Source organism: Lepus europaeus, chromosome 11 (assembly GCF_033115175.1).
Source record: "Lepus europaeus isolate LE1 chromosome 11, mLepTim1.pri, whole genome shotgun sequence".
Taxonomy (NCBI): Eukaryota; Metazoa; Chordata; class Mammalia; order Lagomorpha; family Leporidae; genus Lepus; species Lepus europaeus.
In genome coordinates this window covers 23077935-23094972 of record NC_084837.1, presented here as the reverse complement: position 1 = coordinate 23094972, position 17038 = coordinate 23077935, and the positions used below count along the sequence as shown (strand labels likewise).

General features: G+C 42.0%; 1 protein-coding gene across 8 annotated transcripts in view; it reads right to left on the bottom strand.

Annotated features, from left to right (window-relative positions):
• Nucleotides 1-1347: 1347 nt before the first annotated feature.
• DDHD1 (DDHD domain containing 1) overlaps nt 1348-17038 on the bottom strand; it is an 85786-nt gene continuing 70095 nt past the window's right edge. For 4 of the 8 annotated variants that reach the window (XM_062205110.1, XM_062205113.1, XM_062205111.1 and 1 more), the window contains 5 exons: nt 14431-14580; nt 11027-11279; nt 9883-10071; nt 6959-7042; nt 1348-2076 (listed from right to left, as the gene is read on the bottom strand). In XM_062205110.1, the coding sequence (XP_062061094.1) occupies nt 1895-2076; nt 6959-7042; nt 9883-10071; nt 11027-11279; nt 14431-14580 (858 nt within the window). In that variant the 3' untranslated portion in view covers nt 1348-1894. The remainder of the gene's footprint in view (nt 2077-6958; nt 7043-9882; nt 10072-11026; nt 11280-14430; nt 14581-17038) is intronic. The other 4 variants (XM_062205112.1, XM_062205115.1, XM_062205116.1 and 1 more) reach the window with 2 other exon arrangements.

Sequence of the window (17038 nt, the reverse complement as noted above, 5' to 3'; positions counted from 1 at the left end):
GAGTCGTGACAGGAGTCTCATTTTCCTGAGAACCAAATTAGAGCTACAGAACCACGGGCTACGAAGATGACCTGAGTTCACAGGAATCTCAAAGTCTGAGGAAGACTGCTTCAGCTGTGCTCACCAAAGGCCTTTTATAGCAAACGTCTCCTCGTGAGTCATGCACACGCTCACGGAGCCTTGGGATTATTTTTTTTAACTCTAAGAAGTGCTTTCTGTTGTGCAAATGCAAATGGGAGGCCCAAAGAGCTGACAGTACCGATGGGGCTGGGGAAAGCCTACGCACGCCAGGGCCACAGCTTATCTTACAGAGGAAGGAGTGGGGGAGGCCACAGCTGACGACGCGGCCCCCGCTCTGACAGGGGTCACCTGGGAGCCAAGCCATTCCCGGCAAGGTAGGTAAGGACAGCAGCTTTTGGGGAACCCGGAGGGCGTCACAGAAGCAATCCTCTGCAGAGGGTGAGAGCCTCAGAGAACACAGACGGGAACACGTCGGCTTGTTGGCCGCCTCTTCCAAACAGACACTGCGACGTGCTGTTACTGCCTGCCAATCACTAAGGGGTCACACACGAACTGTTAGTCACCGCACAGCGTGTCAAAGAGTACAACCTGGCCTCAGCCCGAGCACACGTGCACTTGCCCTGTGAGCGAATGCAAGGCACTTGGAGGGTTTTGGTGCCTTGGTGTATTAGCGTGGACTACAAGAATCAACTCACTCACCTCAAGGAGCCACCACACGGAGAACTGAGTGCACACCTCTTAAAGGCTTTGAGCTCCTCAGGTGAAAAGCACTGTGCAAACCCTTGAGGAAAACCCTGCCGGTGCCCAGAGTCCTGAGGTCTGTGCCTTGTGCCTGTTTTCTTAAACACATCAAAAATAAAATGTCACTGGCACTCCGTTCTTTCGTACGAGCTGAATGTTTGGCACATGGATGTTTAGAATTTGAAATAGTGTCACAGTCTCTATTCCAAAAGTATTTATTAATTTTCTAACAAAGTTAATGAGATGTACCCAATATGGAGTACTCTGTGTCAAGCTTAGAAACGCTTTAGCATCCTCTGAGGTACATGTGAAAAACTAATATTTAAAGGAAAGATAATTGAACTAGTATTATTTATGTGAAACTACAACTTTTCAATGGAAAAAAAATCCTGAAAGTATGCCACAGTGCCTTTATAGTCACCTGAAGAGTACAAAGATGGAGTTATGAGAAAAAAGGATCTTAAACATTATAGAAAATAAATGTGGTTCTTAAATTACGCTCAAAGGAAACATTAAAAAATGTAATGTTTCATATATTGAAATCAAGCAATTAGAGGTAATAAATTATAAATACAGTAGTTCAAATATTGTTTCTTTTTAAGTATTAGTCTTCTTTAAACAAGTTAAATTGAAAACATTTTAAATCTGTTATATTCTTTTTTTTAAAGGAATTGTGGAAATGCAAGCTTTCATAGAAATCTAAACAATGATACCACTTGTAATCTTTACACAGAATACACTAGACCTTGGCCATTTTAGATTTCTAACAGATTTTGGTTAATACATTAGATTCAATCCATCAATATGCCTTCATGTTTGGGCAAAGTCGGATTGTGATTTGTGACGTTCACATGCAGTTGACCCAAACTTTCTTCTTTTCCAGGTTTTGTGTGATCACTCTGCAGGAGGTTCTGTCAGATTCATAATCGAAATGATGCAAACTATAAATAACTTCTTTAGGACAGGAAACATTTTTAAAAAAAAATAAAATAAAGTGCTTTTAAATTCAAATATTTCTTGCCCCTAAATAAAACTGAAACGACTCAGCCCTGAAATCTCCTTATCTTGACACACACCATTTGAACAGAAAAAAAAAAAAATCAGTTTTGGGCCATGAATGTCCTTCAAGAGTTCAGATTGGATCTAAACTGGGTTTTGCATCATTGTCGTGCTCATGTTTGTACATGAATGTTAAGAGAAAGAGAGCAACATCCAGGGATGACCAGTAGGCAGTATGCGATGTGACAGCTGACCAGTAGCGGCTCTCGACGAGTCCTTCTCGGAGCTCAAAATCAATCCTGTGATCCAACTCCACTAGAAAGAAAAGAAGTTAACAAATGAGTAAAGATTACAATGAGATAAGTTCTATACAGACTTATTAGAGTTGAGAGTAATAATTTAGCTAACAGATGATTCTTCAACTGCCTTGCCTTTCCTTTTCTTTTTTTTTTTTTAAGAAACTCTCCACTCTGATTTTATGGAAAAACATCCAAAGAAGCCTCCTTTGCACAGCATTCTGCATGCTCACGCCAATATGGGACAGAAAAATTCACTTGTATCACTGAATATTTTTGGAGCAAAACAAACAACAACAAAAAAAAAACCCCAAAAAACCAAACTGGGCTCAAATCTTGGCATGACCATTTCTCTTTGTGCCTAGTCTGTGAAATAAGGAAAATGCCTCCCCTGGAGAATTAGGGGCAAGCTTGCATGCAACAGTGCCCATGGGAGCAGAGCAGACCCCTCGACGGCTCCTTACAGAGGGAAGCCCTGTTGGTCACAGGGTTCTGTGGGGGAACACGCTCATTTTTACAGTCCTAGAACGCTTTCTTCCACACTAAGCTCAATTCCTTATGGGCAGCTACCACATACCTAGTCCAGTGAGCACACTCTAGCACACCTGGAATGCCCAAGTTCTCTTCAACGTTTGCTCAACAAAAGAACCCACGGAGGGGCCGGAGACCTAACCTGGGAGCAGTGGTAGGGCTTCCTGGAGGGAAGGACTTTCTTCCAACAGTGCTTTCTTCAGCAATTCAGTGAACTCTATGGTCTTCTGTAACATGCTCAGAAAGTTCCTACAATATCTGTGTGAGAAAAATCACCTAAAAATCAAGGCTCCGAGGCGGGGGTGGGGAATGTCCAGGCTGCGGGGAGTACAAAGCCTGTGAAATCATTCCATCTGGCCGTGCCAAGCCAACTGGTGGCGGGACTTGAAATTCAATACATCCATAGCAGGCTCATGTTTAAGTTGGTAATTTTGAGTGGCCTGTGAATGATGTTCCAAATATCCAAATGGCCTTTGGCAGAAAAAAGGTTCCCTAATTCTGCTCTAAGTGAATTTTAATGGAGTCACTAACAAATTCTTAGAGATGAACACTTAAAAAATGACATTTTGATCTTTAGGAACTCCTTTAAAATGGTCAGTGGCCCACACGGTATTCTGAAGGAGCCTATCCTACAAACTAAATAAAAGCACCCTGGTCACCACCCATCAGACACTGAGAGTCTGCTCTCTGCTCAGAGCACCAAAGGGTGTGAAACATAAAAGCCAACAAAAACTAAGAAGGCTGGGGCAGGGGAGGCTTTTGCTGTACCCTAGGAATCTGGTGATCGCACATGGGAATCTCGTGACTGTGGGGATGGCACAAGTACTTTTATCCACTTACGCTTTCCTGACAAGGAATGGTGGCTGATCCACCCACACACGTGTACAGGCAGTTTACACACTTAGGAGTCTAAATACCAATGAGGCTGTAAAATGCTTGTAAAGTACACTAGGCTTTTTATCAAGTTTTACAGTTGCAATTTTTCTCATTTAGTTAATAAACTAATCCCCAGTAAGACAGAAGCAGCCAACAATCCTATGTAGGCCTGTGAGGTGGAAACACCCTCATCTTTTATCTTTTGTACTTCACAGGGCATTTGGGTCAGATCTGTAAGTTCATCCTGGCACATGGATGGGAAGATGAAAATAGAAGAGGAAACTGGAATTCCCAAGCTTGATGAAGAAGTCAAACGAGACATTAGTTACAAAGGAAAAAGAGGAAAGCAGAAGGGTGAAGACCATCAAGTTATATTCTATCTAAGGACTCACTTTCCAATGCCACTGCATAGCGTCTTCCTAGGCCAACAGTCTTCAGCTGAAATTTTTTTTTTTTAATTTGACAGAGTTAGATAGTGAGAGAGACAGAGAGAAAGGTCTTCCTTCCGTTGGCCGCTATGGCTGGCACTGCACCGATCTGAAGCCAGGAGCCAGGTGTTTCCTCCTGGTCTCTCATGTGGGTACAGGGGCCCAAGGACTTGGGCCATCCTCCACTGCCTTCCCGGGCCACAGCAGAGAGCTGGACTGGAAGAGGAGCAACCGGGACTAGAATCGGCGCCTATATGGGATGCTGGCGCCACAGGCGCCGGACTCCTGAAGTTTTTTAAGATTTATTTTTATATGAAAGGTACAGTTACAGAGAAAGAGAGAAGGAAAGACAAGAGAGGTCTTCTACCCACTGGTGTACTCCCCAAATGGCTAACAGTTGGGGCTGTGCCACGCCAAAGCCAGGAGCTTCCTCCAGGTCTCCCACAAGAGTGCAGGGGCCCAAGGACTTGGACCATCTTCCACTGCTTTCTCAGGCGATAGCAGAGAGCTGGATCAGATATGGAGCAGCTAGGTCTCGAACTTGTGCTCATTTGGAATGCTGGCAGGTGGAGGCTTAACCTTCTATGCCACAGCACCGACCCAGAAACATTATGTTTATAGAGTTCTTGTTGGCAACTATACAGTTCACATGCTTAAGTGTTAGACATGCAAGGATATTTATAATTTGTGAATTGCTGTAATTGCAATTATATTTAAGAATAGCCTCCAACTATCCTTTACTCTAAAAAGGATAATAAGGTGTTGGCACATGGCACAGCTGGTGAAGCCACTGTGTACAGTGCTGGCATCCCTTACTGGAGTGCCTGGCAAAGTGGCACAAGATGGCTCAGGTACTGGGTTCCTGCCAGCTATGTGTGAGATCCAGATGAAGTTCCTCGCTCCTTGCTTTGGTCTGGCCCACATCTGGCTGTTTTGGCCATTTGGGGAGTGAACCAGTGGATGGAAGATGACTTTCTTTCCCTCTACTTCTCCCTCGTTACTCTTTCAAATAAACAAATCTTCCTTTTTTCTTTTTTTAAAGTAACAAAACCAATGAATTCCGTTTTATGATCAATTATCATATGAAAAAAATTTTTCCAAAATTTATTCTGAAATACGCTCCAATGCTCAACATCTGACCATACAAAGAGCTCCATGGAATGGAGATCTGCTGGAATGTGTATTCAGAACTACTCCCTCTCCCCATCCTGTTGTTCTCAGGGGAACTAACTTAGAGCTCTCCACGCGGCACGCATTTTACACCTCGCGGTTTGGCTCGTGGAGCTGCTCCTCCCTGCGTGTCCAGACGCCGGCTCTCCCACAAAGCCTTTTACGGCACCTCCAGGTGGGAGCAATTTCTCATTCCTCAGAGCAGAGGCCGGGGGCCTTGCAGCTGCACCTCCACGTGTGGCTCATCCGTGCTACCACATCCCACACGTATTTACGCAGCCCTCTGCCTTCCCTGCCAGGATGTAAGCCTCCGCAGGAGTTTCCATTCCAGCTCTCAGCATCTTTATGGGCAGAACTATGGTGTGCGTCATCCTGGCATCTTGGCTCATGGTAAACATTTAGAAATATCTGCTGAATGAATGAAAACAGAAGACAGAAGCCACACAAATATCCCCCAGCAAATCTGCTGTACTTATGAGGAACGATTTAACTGCATAGGTGAATTGGGTTGGTGCTGAGATTACCAGGGCCACTTGATTGCTGGACAAATGTGTGAGTGATTAATTTTCCTTCCCTAAACTCAAAATGGAAAAAGCTTAAATCAAGTTATTTCTTTATAGAAGTGACTGCTATTCCCTTGCGGAAGTTGATTGTAGAACTGATCGGCTGTTACATGGGCAGACTCCAGAGAGAGTACTTATATTAAGATCATTTTGTGGGGAGAATTCATGGAATTAGATCAACATCAACTGATGCTATGAAGCCAAAGCCAGCTCGTTAAATAAAAAACATGGTTTTAGAACATAAATCAAGTAATACAAGAAAACTTTTGAAAACTGAAAATATTTATATAAGCCAGCAACAAAATATAAATTTAAGTGTGGTTAAAATAGCCAAAGGAGGGGAGAACAGCACGCTTTTTACCAAAGACAGAATCCACAAATCCTGTATTTTTTTTTTTTTTAAAAAAGACAAGAAAAGCTGTGAATGAGAAGTTAGTCATAAAAATAATTTAAAAGTGCTAAGATTAATTCTTAGCAATACATTTAGAATATGCTGAAAACTGGGGCTAGCACTGTGGTATAGAGGGTAAAGCCGCCACCTGCAGTGCCAGCAACCCGTATGGGTGCCAGTTCAAGACCCGGCTGCTCCACTTCTGATTCAGCTCTCTGCTATGGCCTGGGAAAGCAGTGGAAGATGGCCCAAGTCCTTGGATCACTGTGCCCATGTCGGAGACCTGGAAGAAACTCCTGGCTTCTGGCTTTGGATCGGCTCAGGTTTGGCCATTGCGGTCATTTGGGGAGTGAACCAGTGGATAGAAAGTCTCTCCTCTCTCTCTTTCTCTGCCTCTACCTGTCTGTAACTCTGCCTTTCAAATAAGTAAATAATTTTAAAAAAATGCTGAAAATGAAGAGAATGACAGTATCACCTGCATTCAGTCATACTATTTTCAAAGTGAACCTGCCCTCTAAATTACATGGTACGGCCACGCGGAGCCAGGTTTTGGCTAAGGCACAGGTGTCTTCAGTCACGGTGAATGATCAAGCTCTCTGCACCGTGAACTTCCTTGTGTCAAAGGGATTACATGAAAACAAGAGTGAACCTCTCTGAAATGTGTGAAGAAAGAAGATGGCCCTGATGCTTTTCTCCCCTCTCTGAAAGGGTCCTACTTTGAAGGTGGGTACAGGAATATTTTAGCATATTAAGTAGCTAAGCAACACTTAGGTTTCAGGAACACTGTAATCGAAGATTGGAAAATACACATAAAATAGTCTGTAGTGGTGATACTGAAACTGATAGCATCAAAGAACCAATGCAATGTTTCAATGAGCAGAAGAATGCTAAGTACATCATTTTCATGGTGTTCTGAGTGGCTATTCCTGACATATACCATACCGAGGGTATTATCTTTATTCTGCATTACATTTTCCGGAAAAAGAAGTTGTGGGAGATAAAAGAACGATTCTTGAAGTCTGAAATCTGTGGAAAGAAAACACGATATACTGTAAAGGGTTGGCTCATGGTGAGAAATGGCCTTCAATGAAGGACGCAGTGGCTGAAAGAACACTATTTCCAATTAAGCTGATTCAGCCCAGCACACACAAAGAAACACACACTGGTTTCTGCAACGAGCTCTTGCACGGAAAACAGAAGCATAATTAACTTTGAAATATAACATATACTTTGTTAACACCCAAATATCCCTCAAATGTATAGCTCATTTAGGTTGTAACCAATAGGCAAAACAGTGCTCAAAGAAAGCTTTTTCTTTTCATTAATGTTACAAACACAGGAGGACACAAGAAATTAAACAGGAAATCCCTGAGAAGAAGTCTAGCTGTTTCAAAAGAAATGGAGTATAGCTCCGTGAGGTGCTTCAGGTGTTTGAACAGACAACACCTGCTCTGGAAAGAAAGTCGGATTGATCATGAACTCAAAGGCCGTGTCCATCTCATCTCAGCAAGATTCCAAGATACAGCTTCAACATGCAGGCTGACCCAAGAACAGAGGCAATCAGTGTGAGTAGGAAGAAGATAGGGAGCCAGGATGACCTCAGCGCAATGACCAAATTCCAAAAGATTTTAGGAGGGAAAGTTTGAATAATCTGCAAGATATAGCCAAGACAGCAAACGATATAAGAAACTTGTCTAAGTCAGGATTACACAGAAGAGCACATTACTTAGCAAGTTAAAGAATTTGTATGGCAAGTCCTGGGGATTTGATTTAAAAGGAAGAAATCTGTTTGAGCAGTAGTCCAATTTTAGTCGTTAGTATTTATATCTAGAGACGAATATATGTAACTAAGGCTAACAAGGAACTCAGATTTGGTTGAGCCTATATTGACAAGGCATGTACCATTAGGAATGGAAAGAATTTATATGCAAGAATGACAGAATATGTATGCATTCTGTTAAAACCACCAAAACATCCTGTTGTGACACAACTAAGCGCTGCAGTCCACTGACCTCTGTGAGGTTTCTCTAGACAGCCATCTCCCCTTAGACTCTGTGTCTGCTCTCACCACTCCTTTTCTGGGGCTCATCTCCTATTCTGATCCTCTTGCTCCCTCACTCGTTCTAATGTTTCCTAGTATCACTGCTGCACATTGACTTCATTACAAAGAACTCTGCTTTTTACCTGTCATCCTACAAAATTCTGTGAACTTAATTTTTCTCTGATTTTATAGTTTTGACATTGACATGTCACAAATTTTTGTATTTTCACAATTACATGTTTGATGCTAAGTAACAGAGAAAAGTTAGTGGTAGTACAGGAGGTCTTACAGAAAAACTAAAATATACATTTTACACAAATACCAAAGTTTAAAAAGAATTCTCCAGGCAATGTTCAAAAGACATGTAATTATAAAATTTTCAGTACTCAGAGTGTGGCACAGACTAAACTACATTAAAAGTGCTATGGACCCAAACAGGAATGTCCAACCCCAGAGGTAATTTACTCTGGAATGGGGGAGGGGGGTACTGTGGAAGTCTTGGGCACTCGTCACACCTGTACTATTCCTAGGAGAGCAGGTTTTAAGGATAACAGGTGCTGGTAATTTTAAAATTCAGGGCAGCAGACACAGAGAACCATGCGAGGGATAATGGGAACAAAACTTTACATTTTTTTAGAGAAAGGAAGCAAAGTTCTCTTTTTGCAGTAGCTAGTTTCAGAATCTATACTTCCTTATAGACATCAAAGGAAAAGTAAGACGCCATTTTTCTAACTCTTTTGTAAAATAAAATAATGTCTAAGTATAGATCTCTGGAAGTAAGTATATATTAAGCATCTTTGCATTTCACAACTATTCAACTTTTTCACCTTTTATGTTCATTGGGAAAACTTAAACAAAGCTCCACTCTAATAATGCTAAGGCCAACATAACCATTTTTCATTGACTCATTTCTTGAATACTGCCTTCACACTCGACAGCCGTGATGGGGCTGGAACCCACATAGTGACTTCAGTACAACTGCTAAGCTCAGACAGTCTTACAATTAGATTGGACGAAGGGAACTATGGGATTGGCAACAGAATGGTTTTGGCACAGCAGTTTTAAAAAAGTCTCAAGACCAGACACAGCATAGATCTGAAGCAATTACAGGAATCTTAAAAAAGTCAGAGAAGATCATATGAACAGAGATCTACTTTATAAAAAACAGGGGATACTTACCCCAGAGACTTGTTTTACACATGTTATTTAAGACTCTGGTGCCACAAGGCCCTGATTATTAGTGTTCTAAATATTAATTCCTCAGTGCAGAAAATAAAACTGTATTTACCTGGAAATCATTCTTAAAAATGTAAAAAAACATGCTTCTTCTTTAAAAGGTGATTTAGATTTGATTTAGATCTCAGAGTTGATGGCTAGTGGTTTTTTTTTTTGTTTTGTTTTTTTTTTTTTTTTTTTGGACAGGCAGTGTTAGACAGTTGAGAGAGAGAGAAACAGAGAGACAGAGGGAAAGGTCTTCCTTTTCCATTGGTTCACCCCCCAAATGGCCGCCACGGCTGGCGCTGAGCTGATCTGAAGCCAGGAGCCAGGTGCTTCCTCCTGGTCTCCCACGTGGGTGCAGGGCCCAAGGACCTGGGCCATCCTCCACTGCCTTCCTGGGCCACAGCAGAGAGCTGGACTGGAAGAGGAGCAACCAGGACAGAATCCGGTGCCCCAACTGGGACTAGAACCTGGGATGCTGGCACCGCTGGCGGAGGATTAACCTAGTGAGCCGTGGCGTCGGCCTATGGCTAGTGTTAAAATTTTGAACATTCCTGCTCAATCAAATTGTAAAAAGACACAATATAAACTTAAGGAAAAAACTAACACGCAGAATCCAGAAAGCCAGAGCTGCTCTGTGGCAGGGTCTGGGTTGCCACCGTGGTTGTGGACGGTGAGGCAGACTTCTTCTCGTCCTCTAGGGAGTCCTTTGAGGTCTCGGAGGCTTGCGATGTGGATGAACGTCCAAACCTTGAGAAGAGCATTCCGCCAAGTCCCTTTCCAATGCTAGCAGCCCCTGTATTCCACAAAACAGGCCAGTCATTGTGTTGGCACACCACACACCACACTGAAGAGCACCACCCACCATTACAGCCAACTGGCAGAGGGACCAAGCCCTGGTCATGTTTTTCCAGGGTGGGAATGTAAGAAAATTATAATTCACACTGTAGGTTTCTAAATAAAAATGGTAAGATTTGCAAAAACTTCATGGGTATAGCTTATAGGAATATACAACAAAGGGCAACAAAATTCTATTTCACTCATGTGATCAGTCATTGCCCATTGAAGAACCATGCCATTGACATGGGTATATTTATTTATTATGGGTATGCTTACTACTGAAATGAAGTGGTTATGTTATAAAAGGCTACCAATAAACCGAGTATGACAAAGTGAAGTATCAAGTAAGTACAGTAGATAAAGCTTCTTTAGAGTGCCATCTTGTGGCATTTCATATTAAAGCAATTTGTAAGAGCAACAAATTCAACTGGCGTAAAATTGGGTTTCAGGACTAAAGCAAACACTAGGCAAATGCTGTAGATCATTCAAAGGGAAATTAAATATATGTTACCCCCAAGAAGTTTGCACTCGGAGAGACTTTTAGACCAGATCAGAGAACATGATGGTGCATACCCAGAGATGAGGAAGCACAGCGTTAAACACTATGTGATTTGCTCAAGATCTCCCTGTAAGCGACAGGTCCAAGATGAAAGCGACTGGGAACCTAGAAGGATGGTTTTTCTGGTCCACCCAACTACCTCATAGTCTGAAACTACAGGATCTGATAGGATCAGAGGGCTGTAGAGGCTACAGTCCTCAAATACGAACAGTGAGAACAGTGGTTAATACAGACATGGGGATTATGTGTTGCAAGTTTTGTAACATAGTGATTATTTCTAGGTCCCCCAGATTGAATGTCTACATAAAAAAGTGATTATATTCACAGATAAGGAATATTTATAATAAGTTACCTAATATGCTTGCTTTGCCTATGTTCGTTATAGATTCTCCATAGTGTCGGCGGGACAAGACTGGTGAGGTCACAGGGCTTGGGATGGCAGAAATGCCTTCATTCTCTGAAACTGAGGTAGATTCTTTGGCTGGGTTGAGAAAGCTTGGCTTCATGTGCTCATAAGGTAGAGGGTTTGAAGTATTGTACCAGTGGATCTGGACAGGTGAAATGTTGCTGTAGTGTTTTAGTATTAATGGTTCTAATCGATAAGCCTTTATTAAAAAAATTTGAAGAAACACAACAGTAAACAAGAATGCTTGAATTTTAGTAAACGGTTCTTAAGTCTACTGTATGATAAATAGACCCTAAGGAATTAAAAAATACAATGAATCAATGAATATTTCCAACATGTATTTCTGCTTGTTCAATGTTAATATGTGGTTGGTCTAATCCCAAATCCCAAATCAGCGATGAGACTATGACAAAAAAAAAAAAAAAAAAAAGAAACAATAGGAGTTAATTTAGGCTAATAGTGTCCATTAACCAGTTTTGCACAGAAATGGAGTAATTCTTACTATGTTTTCATATCATCTAATAATTAGATTAATGTTAGTCTCAACAAAATACCGGATGGTAACCTGGAACACCAGCAAGTATTTTAAGTATTCCACGAGTTCTTCTTAAAATATTTCCAATAGGTTTTCAAGCAGATTAATATAACAGCACAACTTCAGTGCCACCTAAGATCGTTCACCTAGTGTGAGGCACAGAGGATACAGAAACAAGGCCACGTGGCATCAGAATCCCCCAAGTCCATACGCTGGCCTCTGTCACTAAGTGCACACACAATGCCTGTAGAACACAAGGTTTCAGGGCCTCGGCTGCCTGAGCTGTAGGAAGGAGGTAACCCTTCCTCCCGTACAGGGATATGAAGAATAATGTTTGTGAAAACCGTGTAGCACAGTTTTGACATACAGTATTTAAAGAAAATCCCAGCAGCAGGTGTGTGGTGTAGCTGTTTAGATGTCGCTTGGGTTGCCTGCACTGACTGGAGGCTGTGGGTGAAGTCCTGCCTCTGACCTGATTCCGGCTTCCTAATGTGAAACCTGGGAGGTAGCAGGTGACGGCTCAAGTACTTGGATTCTTGCAGCCCACACAGGAGACCAGGATTGAATTCCCAGCTCCTGGCTTCAGTCTGGCCCAGCATAGGCTGTTGGGGCATCTGGGAAGTCAATCAGAAGATGCAAGACTTCTGTCTTCTAATTTTTTTTTAAAAAGTCACCGAAAAACTATAAAATGTATAAAAATGTACATTAGTCCTCTATAATATTAAAAGTTTCATGTATACAAAGAATAGGGTTCAGAGTTCATTTGTAAACTCAAGTTTGCTTTCAAGTTAGAAGAGAATGAGTAAAATGAATGTACATTAATGAAATGCTTTGAGTGTTTTCATACATATTTTACTTAACCCTACAACTCTACGGAGCAAAATACTACTTTCTGCATCACAGAGTCTCAGAAGTAACTTGGTCAAGATTGCTTATTCTGTATTTGAATTTAATAGAATACTGCCAGTTCAGTTTATTTTTTTATTTTTTATTTATTTATTTTTGACAGGCAGAATGGATAGTGAGAGAGACAGAGAGAAAGGTCTTCCTTTTTGCCGTTGGTTCACCCTCCAATGGCCTCTGTGGTCAGCGTATCTCGCTGATCCGAAGCCAGGAGCCAGGTGCTTCTCCTGGTTTCCCATACGGGTGCAGGGCCCAAGGACTTGGGCCATCCTCCACTGCCTTCCTGGGCCACAGCAGAGAGCTGGCCTGGAAGAGGGGCAACCGGGATAGAATCTGGCGCCCCAACCGGGACTAGAACCCGGTGTGCAGGCGCCGCAAGGTGGAGGATTAGCCTGTTAAGCCACGGCACCGGCCTCAGTTTATTTCTTAAATAAGGAAGATTTCCAAGAATTCTAGTGATGAGTCAATGTTGTATTTGCTTGCTAGTACTAAAGATCTTTTAAAAGACTTTATACAATTATGAAAACCTATCTTACAGAGACGAAGCTGTCTAACATAGCTTGTATTAATATCTGCCATACCTCACTTTGTTCCCAAAAGGATTTAAGGAAGCATTTTTCTTTTCTAAAAATCTTTCTTGCCGGCGCCGCGGCTCACTAGGCTAATCCTCCGCCTTGCGGCGCCGGCATACCAGGTTCTAGTCCCGGTCGGGGCGCTGGATTCTGTCCCGGTTGTCCCTCTTCCAGGCCAGCTCTCTGCTATGGCCCGGGAAGGCAGTGGAGGATGGCTCAAGTGCTTGGGCCCTGCACCCCATGGGAGACCAGGAGAAGCACCTGGCTCCTGCCATCGGATCAGCGCAGTGTGCCGGCTGCAGCGCGCCAGCCGCGGCAGCCATTGAAGGGTGAACCAACGGCAAAAGGAAGACCTTTCTCTCTGTCTCTCTCACTGTCCACTCTGCCTGTCAAAAAAATTTAAAAAAAAATCTTTCTTAGTATTACACTGTCACCTGGATGCAAGATCCCTGGAGTGCTTACACAAAAAATTAAATAAAGCAATCCTTGCAGCACAAGCCTAATAGAGAATGGAAACAAGCCAAACTTTTTTTTTTTTTTTTTTAACAATTCTACTGTGCTAAAATAAATGCTTTTACCTTTCCATGTTTAATATTTAGCATTTGAATATTTTCACTTTAAGAGGTTTTAACAAACACATTTCATTACTGCAGTATGCTTTAGAGAAAAGTACTAAAAGCAGGATTTTAAAGATCTATGCTGCTAGGTTAATGGACAATTGGTTAAGAAGCCCAATAGACTACTCTCTGTGTTGTATTAATTGTCTAGAAATAATATTTTATATTATGTTCTTATATTACAAGTATAACATAAACAGATTTTCTCCCAACGTATTTTGTTTTTTAAAAAAGACTTATTTTACTTATTTTGAAAGGCAGAGTACCAGACAGAGGAAAGAGACAGACAGACACAGATATCTTCAATCTGCTGGTTTACCCCCAAAATGGCTGTAACAGCCAAGGGCTAAGTCAGCAGTCAGAAATTCATCTGAGTCTCCCATGTGGGTGGCAGAAACTCAAGTACTTGAACCATCATCTGCTGCCTCCCAGGCGTATTAGCAAGGAGCTGGATCAGAAGCAGAGCAGCATGGGTTTGAACCAGCATTCTGATTTGAGAAGCAGGTGTCACAGGTGGCAGCTTAATCTGCCATACCACAATGCCGGCCCATGGTATTTTATTTTGTGAGTCCTAAATTCACCAAAACACAAGTGTTTTAAATATACAAACTTCACAGACATAATCAGATAAAAAGAACTCTTTTCATGGTACCTTGCAAGGTTTCTCACATATTCCTTTAGGAACAACTGAATGAGGGAAATAAAGTCTCCATTGCAACTCACCACTGGATCTGTAGGATGAAAGATATTTAGTAACCGGTTACAAATCTCTCTAGGCAGAATATGGTCTTGACTTCCAGTGTTTCCTGGGCGGATGCCACGCAATGCCAAAAAAACTGCTAGTGGGGAGCCCATGCAGAAGAAATTCTCAACCTAAAATGATGAAATTAAAAATGGCTGTTATTTTTTTAAATTTTTAAACAGAATTACTTCAAATAACCTTGACATACCAGTTATTTATTTGAAAGGCAGAGACAGAGACAAGAGGTCTTCCTTCCACTGGCTCATTGTCTAAATGCCTGCAGCAGCCGGGGCTGGCACAGGCCAAAGCCAGGAGGCTGAGATTCAGTGTGGGACTCCCAGCACTTGAGCCACCATCTGCTACTTCCCTGGCTGTGCATCAGCAGCAAACTGGATTGGAAGCACAGTAACTGGGACTTGAACCAGGCACTTCGATAGGGAGCGTGGGCATCCCAAGCAGTGTCTGAACTGCTATGCCAGTGCCTACCTGGGTTGTTATTTTTCAACGGGATTTGGCCATAACTTATTAGATGATAAAATATAAACAACATCAACTCCAAGTGTGTTTGTCTTTTTTAAATGAGCTTTGTCAAGATGTTATCTGAATCACTTGGTAACTATATGCCTACTGTGAATTGTTTCAGAGATAAATGACTAAGTTCCAGGAGAACATGAGTATCTTTACATTTAATGGAAGTTGGAAATGAAAAGAGAGAGAAGAGAAGGGAGAAGGAAGTCATCTCCTTGCCTAAGGGATCCTGCACACTATCCAAGATTTATATAGCCATTCTTCCGTGTGAAGTGACAGCCTAGCTGCTGTGATGGACAGTGCAGGCCAGCAAGGACACTAAGGGAGAGCATCCATGCACAGTTTACCACCCCGTGGGGCAGACAGAATAAAGCAAGTGCGCAACAAAGGGAAAGACAGTGACGGAAGGAATAATCCGCTCTGGCTCTGAGGCAGTTCCAGAGGGGACAGCACCTGCATTCACCCAGAAAAGACGAACAGCATTTCCACAGCTGAGGCTGGGAAGGATGGCATTCCAGGCTGACTGCACCATGCGCACCGATGGACACACAGAAAAGACTATGGCAGGTTTCAGACAACAGAGAGAGTCTGAGATGGCGGACAACCCGGGTGTGGGGAAAATGCAGCTAGGAATAGTGATATTCAGAATCTTAAGGTTTTGAATAAGAAAGTTAGACTTCAATGAATAAAGAGACAATTCACAAGATTTGGGTCTGGCTGACTGGTCCATTAGCTGTCATAAGAAACTCTATGTAAATCTTGTTTTGTTCATAATAAAATTGAAGTATCTGTAACATGTAGGGGAAAATTTAGGGTATGAGACAGAATTAGAAATGTCATCATCCAAATGTATGTGTTGTCATCATGGAAGTGACACACAGAACCAAAAGAATGAGTAAGCTTGCCTAACAGGTGTGTGGAATGACAGGAGGGCTTCATATAAAACCTGGAGGAACGGCTGCACTTAAGCAGCAAGTGGAGGAGGCAGGGCTACGGGAGGGAGCATGAAGAGAGAAAAAGAACCTGGATAACGTGCTGCCATAGAAGCTGAGGGAGGAGAGGGCTCCAGAGAAAACAGGGCGGCCATCAGACTGTGCACAGAATTTAACAACTTTCTCGTTTAGATCCATCCTGCCTCACATGTCCCATTCTGGTGAGTGGGACCCAAACTCACCCTTCTCTTTTACCCCGACATCAGAAAGTCACTGTTTAAGAGTCTGACACTTTACCTCATCACCTGTATTCGGACTGTGTTCTAACTCCATCCTTGCATCTAATTTTATAGACTTTTACCATTTTCCTACCCAACTCTAGAAAGTTTCTTTTTTCTCAAAATAAAAAAAAATATGTATTTTGAAATAGTACCTCTATGTTAAAGGTTTGAGAAAAGCAAATTTTTAAAGGATTGTGGGACTTCAACATGCTTGATGGCTGAAGACTATTAAATTATGATGAAAACACTGAGGAAAGCAGAAAGGTTAGAAATGGGGGAAAGTTCTGCAAATTCTTTCTGCTTGATACAAGTGCGTGCGCACACACACACACTCCTAGTAAAATGCTTTATGTACTGATTTGGCACTTTAATATTTGCTAAATTCTTTTATTCTTGGAATAAACAACTTTATCTGTGATGAGATTACAGCTTGATAGAAAAAAACCACAAAGGACTTATTAGTTCTCCAGTAAGAGTGATGCCTGCTTTAGTGATATTTATATCTAACTATTTTAAAGGTGAAACAGAGCTTTAGACATCTAGTCTAACCCTGTCACTCAGACATGTAAATAAACAGGTGAATTCAGAAACATTAAATGATTTAGTTTATGTTACGTAACAAGTTGCTGGCAAAGCCTCATGATCAGAATAAAAGTTTCCTATTCTCCATACCAATGTTTGTCAATATACTTTTTTTTTTTTTTTTTTTGAGAGAGAGAGAGAGAGAAACAAAGGGAGAAGAGGAGAGGGAAAGAGAGACATACACAAATTTTCCTTCTGCTGGACCATTCTCTAAATAATGAAAACAGCCAAGGCAGGGCCAGGCCGAAGCCGGGAAGCTGGAACTC